Genomic DNA, 6,146 nt, shown 5'->3' with positions numbered 1-6,146 from the left:
AGTCAAAGCCATAATCGTCCTCCTTTCTGTGAAAGGGCTGATTCCTCATTCCTGGTTCTTGTGAGAATTTGTTAGATTTACATTCCTGCTAACAGGGTGTGCTTCTGTGGAGCAGAATGTGAGGTACGATTGTTTAAAGGTACTGTTGGGGCTTTTTTTCCCTCAAGTAAACTCTATCCCCTCCCACTCCCCAAACCCCCCCCCCCAACATGGGGCTTGAACTCACAACACCAAGGTCAAGAGTCATATGCTCTACCAACTGAGTCAGCCAGGCACCCCCTAAAAGGTATTGTTAAAAAGGAGACAGCAGCCCCCAAATGGAGTCACTTGGGCTAAACCCCACGTCAGCAAACCAAGACTTAATACCTAACCGAAATGCGGTTTCAATTCCCTGGGAATGTAAACTTTAAGCAGTCAACATGGAATTACCTGGTCAGCACTGGTGAAATAATCCACCAGATAAACTCCTTCCATTCCCCTTAGGAAAGTGACCTAATGCAATTTGATCAAATTTGATCTTTACATTTACTCAGTTGAATTTCTGTTGTTTAACAGTATGCAGGGTGATGCCGGTGACTCCTTCTCAAAGGTCACTGAGGGAGATTTTTGTGATCTGTCCTAGCTAAGAAAACCCTCATGTGTAATGCTCTCACATCCAACCTGATCTCTTCTGATGTGTGTGATAGGCAATCTCAGAAGCGTCTGAGCCTTCTCTCCTGAGCTACGAGGCGACCCTGCTTCAGTGGCAAAAGACACCATAACTCTGTTTAGATTTAGATTTCACAAAATCTAGGAATTCTTTCCCTTGCTCTTATTATTTATAAGTACCATTAAATCCATATTTGAAAGGACTAAAGTTAATAGCACATTACCTTTATCTTTCTGTACTTCCAGTCCCTCCCTTTCCAAGCCATCCTCTACATTAATTTACAAGTTTTTTTAAAATATATGTTTGGGGGGCGCCTGGGTGGCACAGCGGTTAAGCGTCTGCCTTCGGCTCAGGGCGTGATCCCGGCGTTATGGGATCGAGCCCCACATCAGGCTCTTCGCTATGAGCCTGCTTCTTCCTCTCCCACTCCCCCTGCTTGTGTTTCCTCTCTCGCTGGCTGTCTCTATCTCTGTCAAATAAATAAATAAAATCTTTAAAAAAACAAACAAAAAAAAATATATATGTTTGAAAATGCTATTTCTTATGTTAAAAGCTTTTAACAGCCTTTTCTCTTATTGCTCTTACAGTATATATATATATATATATATATATATATGCTTCTCTATCAGTCAATAACCGATTTGCTTTTTTTGCTAATGATACTGTGCTTCCTTCATGCCTTTGCCCTTTCTTTATTCTAAATCTATATGAAGTTTTTTTTAAATATTCATTTTTAAAAAAATATTTTTTCAATAATTTTTTTCAATAATATTTTTAACAGAATAAAATAGAATTTTAACTTACTGTTGGTTGGAGATTGTTTTGTTTGTTCGTTTTGTCTCTGTTGTTTGCCATTGGCATCTCACAGGTGGAAAGCATTTGGATCACAGGTGTGTTTCACTCTAGGCTCCCAATGTTGGCTCACACAGTTGTATTTCTTAAAAAATTTTTTGCCCATATTTAAAAATTGGGACAGGTCATATAAAAGCCACAATCCTTTCTTTTGACAAATCGGAGTATCTGACCTCATCGGTCCCATGCTCTCGTGTGGCAGCCTGGAATGGGTTCACCCAGTCCCATACCACCCCGCTCAGTCTCCTACATTTAGGCTGCTGCCAATTACCATTTATCACCGTGCTTGTTTGTGTGATTATTTTTCCTTCTGTTCCATCCACTTCACTTATTTATGTTGCCTGCCCGGTGGGGATTTGAATTCTGGTGATTATTTAGAGAAGGTGGCAAGAATCATCAGAAACTTTGCCCAAATCATAGTTACAGGGAAGATGATTGAGAAGTGAAGCAGTGGGGACGCACATAAGAGAAAAGGGTTTTGGAATCGAATCAATATCGTTCTTGCTAGCTAAAAGCCCCAGGGGGACAAAAGCTAAACTTCAAAATATAGTCAACATTTAATAGGGAGAAGTTCTTCAGATCAGTGTTTTCATAATGAAATACATAAACATGGAAGAGGAAATAGTACAGTGCCCAAGAAAGCTCAGATTCACATATATTGAACACCACCTTTCAATGAAGAGTCTTGAAAAATCTGTATAATTGAGACGGGAATTCAAACTTTCCCAACCACTTAGAAGAAAGCAAATTGTGAAAAGGCAAAAGTAGAACCAAGGCAACCAAGGAACTAAACTCATAATACACATTTCTCAAGAAAACCTCACAAGAGTTCTCTAAGCCTACAGAGATGGTGTTCCTATCATCTTTTGTACTGGAGAACAACTTTTCTACTCATAATTCTTGTTTTTCATTGCTGTCATCTTTTAAAGTGTCAGAATCATCCTCATAGATAGAGGTTGACCTTCCAGATCGTTCTTCATAAATTTCTTCATTCTTGGCAATTATTTTTTGCCTATAAAGAAAGAGAAGACGCAGCGCTATAGACTCAAAGGGTAGAAGGGCATCTAGGGTATCAGGGTGGGGGAGAAATATGGTTTCATTCCTTCACTGGGGGCCGTCGCATACATTACTCGCAGTGGTTTTGAATTTAGTGAGATATATTTATCTTACCAAATTCCCAGATGAGGAATATTCTGCTGAGGGGAAACAGAGTATGCCATCCCAAAATATGCCACCTTGCATATTGATTAGTTTGAACTAAAGTTACTTAAGCAACAGCCAGTAAAAGAAAGATAATCTGACCCTCCTTTGTCCCCCTGAAAGCAGGAAAGAAAAGTCCTTCCCTATACCAGAAGGTAAAGAGACATCCATATCGCCAGAAATAGGGAATTTAGGGCTGAGGAGGCTGTATAAACAAATCTTGTTACTTCCTCACTAATTCACTACCCCAAGCCAAACTCCTTTGTCTTGTCAATACTTAACAGGTTTATTGTCTCTTTGTCTAAAAGGCATATAAGCTGCCCACTTTGGTCACTTCTTCGAGTCTCATATTTTTATGAGCTCCTGTACATTCAAAATTAGTTTTTCTCTTTTAATCTAGCACATGTCAATTTAACTTAGACCAGCCAAAGAACCTACAAGGGAAGAAGGGAAAATATTTACTCTCCTATACTACCAAATCAATGCAATGAATCGCTTCCCTTTATTAAAATATTGACCAAAACTTATCTCAATGATTTAAAATGCATCCTCAGGAAACAGTATAATTTCTGACCTAAAGTTGACTTCCACAGGAAATAAATGCAGCTGTATCTAAGTGTAAACCAGTGAAACCTAAACCCCTAAACTCTCAGGGGACATGGTAAAAACTCAGAGCTCACATGGGTTGTCACAACAGTTTCCAATCATTCATTCATTAAACAAGTATTTATTAAATATTTACTATGTTTTTCAACCATATGACATTCTGGAAAAGGCAAGACTACAGAGGCAGTGAAAAGATCAGTAGTTGCCAGGAGTTGGGAGGGGAAGCAAAGAACGAATAGGTGAAGGGCAGAGGACTTTAGGGATTTAAAATGTATTCACAGAACTGAATAAACTCAGAGACCTTCAGATAAAGTTCATTTGCCATTTTGCATTTAAAACTAAGATGTAGGTAAGAGAGAGGAGTCTAAACATATTCCCAACTCCACTTCAGATGAACTGTCTGACCTTAGCAGATGACATCCGTGGCCAGGCTCTGAGTGAATATCTCCCTCCTGAAAGTGCCTTGACCTTATTAGGGAACACTTGGGGTCATCTTCATCTATTCCTCACCCAAACTCCTTTCCACTTTTGGAAGATAACTCAGCCATATCTTTTTGAGCAGCGTCCTACATACCTTAGATGAATGTTTTCTTCTGTCAGAAGCTGTATGGTATATTTAAACTTTTCTTCAGCTTCGGCAAGCTTGATCTGGAACATTTTCTCTAGATTTCCCACTGTAGCTTTCTGAAGGAGACATACATTTTAATAGCTATCTTTCCCAAACCAGAGTCATCCAGAGCAGAGCTATATGGTAGAGCAGCACGGAGACCTGGATTCCTCTGCACAAACCCCAACCCCACTCCAGCCAGGACTCACCTCTCTCTGAAGTTCCATCTGGGTTTGGTAGAGGGTTGTGTTAAGTGTTTCTAGGATAACAGCTTGTGTATTCAACTCTTCCTGCATGACCTGTGTAAGAAGAAATTGTTTCAGGACAACATGACAATGTCTACCCATTTATTTTCTGCTGCAGGGCACCTGGACTAGAATGTGAAGCATCAACTTTAGCTACTCCTTCTCTTACACTGTTCAGTCACTTTACCCTGTTAATTCTATCTCCTCTATGTCTTGCCCATCTCTACTCCCATCTGCAGACTCACTGTCACTGTCTCAGATCCAGCCCTCACCAGAGCTCGCACGGGTTGTCATGATAGCTACCAATCACTCATTCATTAAACAAATATTTATTAATGGAAAAGGTAAAACTACAGAGACAGTAAAAAGATGAGTGATTGCCAGGGTTTGGGAGGGGAAGCAAGGGATAAATAGGTGGAGGACAGAGGAGATTTAGGCAAAGAAACTACTCTGTATATTGCAATGGTACATGGCATGCTGCATTTGATGTATTAAACAAAACCTATATAGAATGTATAGCACCAAGAGTGAACCCTAAGGTAAACTATGGACTTGGTTAAAAGGGATGTATCAATAATGGTTCATCGACTGTAACAAAAGTACCACATTAATGCAAGACGTTAATAATAGAGAAAACTATGTTTGTGTTGGGGGAAGATATGAGGAATCTCTCCACTTTCTACTTAATTTTTCAGTAAACCTAACATTGCTCTAAAAAAATAGTCTTTTAATTAGGAAAAAAAACCCTCCTATTGTAGGCACCAAGAGTATTACAATGAACAAGAAAAATATAATCCCTACTCTTATCAATGTACAGTCTAGTGAAGGGGATGTAAAAAATTTAATAAGAGTTAATAAAATATTACTTTACAATAATAAATTTAAAACAAACCAAGGATAAGATAGAAGATGCAGTGTAAGTGCAGGGAAGGGACAAATGGAAACTACATCAGATAGATGCTGAAGAGACTATAAGAATGAACCAGATGGGTCTCTGCTTTCAGATGTCAGCTCTGTTTAACTCCTACATGTCCTCATAGCTCTTCCTATGGGATAAGCATCCTCCCAAGATTTACAGACTAGAGAGGTACCATCACTTACTGCAACCACATTGTGTAAAGCACTGTACCAGCTCATTTAGCATTCTTTTATTCACTTATTCATTCAAAAAAATCAATCGGTATTTACTGGATGTCTTGATGTGCCAGGCACTGTTCTAGAAACTGGAGATTAGTGGTAGAGAAAACAGACAAAATCTCTGTCTTCATTGAGTTTATCAGGTTAGACAGTTATAATTCTGTATAGAAAAATAGAGGTGGGGAGTTAAGATGGCGGAGGAGTAGGGGACCCCTTTTTCAGCCGGTCCCCTGAGTTGAGCTGGATAGGTACCAGACCAGCAAGGAACATCCATGGAATCAGCCTGAGACGCAGGAAGATACATCTGGATCTCTACAAATGAACATCTCCAGCGCTGAGTATCAAGGTACGAAGCGAGGAACCGTGAAACCGGGCACAGATATCAGAAGATAAACAGAAGGGGGAGGGAGCCGCCATGTCAGGGCGCCGGGAAGCGGTAGCCACCTGCACGGGGGAGCGGACGGACCGCGGACCCGCACGCTTGAGACAGCAGACTGAAAACGGGAGCTCAGGGAGCGCGTGCGGGGCGGCTGGTGGCTGGCGGGCCACCTGTACCAGGGAGCGGGCGGACCGCGGACCCGCACCCTGGAAACAGCAGACTGAGTCCGTGAGCCGGGAGCGTGCGCCACCAAGCATCTCACGGAGCTCCGGAGCTCCAGTGTGCTCACTGGATCGAGGCTGAGACTGGGAGCTCCGGGAGCGTGCACAGGGCGGCTCGCGGCTGGCGGCTGGAGGGCCACCTGCACGGAGGAGCAGGCAGACTCGTGGACGGCACCCGGCGAGACACCAGACAGAGACCGGGAGCTCCGGGAGCCCGCGCGGGGTGGCTGGCGACTGGCGGCTGGCGGGG

General features: G+C 41.9%; 1 protein-coding gene across 1 annotated transcript; it reads right to left on the bottom strand.

Moving 5' to 3' along the window:
• Positions 1-1,090: 1,090 nt before the first annotated feature.
• Positions 1,091-4,211, bottom strand: LOC117800691 (flagellum-associated coiled-coil domain-containing protein 1-like). The gene is made up of 3 exons (XM_034653245.1): positions 4,124-4,211; positions 3,882-3,991; positions 1,091-2,513 (listed from the first exon to the last, which is right to left on the bottom strand). The coding sequence occupies exons 1-3, from the start codon at positions 4,208-4,210 to the stop codon at positions 2,393-2,395; spliced, it is 318 nt and encodes a 105-aa protein (XP_034509136.1). The 5' UTR covers position 4,211; the 3' UTR covers positions 1,091-2,392.
• Between the last annotated feature and the right edge of the window lie 1,935 nt (positions 4,212-6,146).

Source organism: Ailuropoda melanoleuca, unplaced genomic scaffold, assembly GCF_002007445.2.
Source record: "Ailuropoda melanoleuca isolate Jingjing unplaced genomic scaffold, ASM200744v2 unplaced-scaffold7478, whole genome shotgun sequence".
NCBI classification, from domain to species: Eukaryota; Metazoa; Chordata; class Mammalia; order Carnivora; family Ursidae; genus Ailuropoda; species Ailuropoda melanoleuca.
Note: the sequence above shows the minus strand (reverse complement) of the source record. Positions and strands in the feature narration are given on the sequence as shown.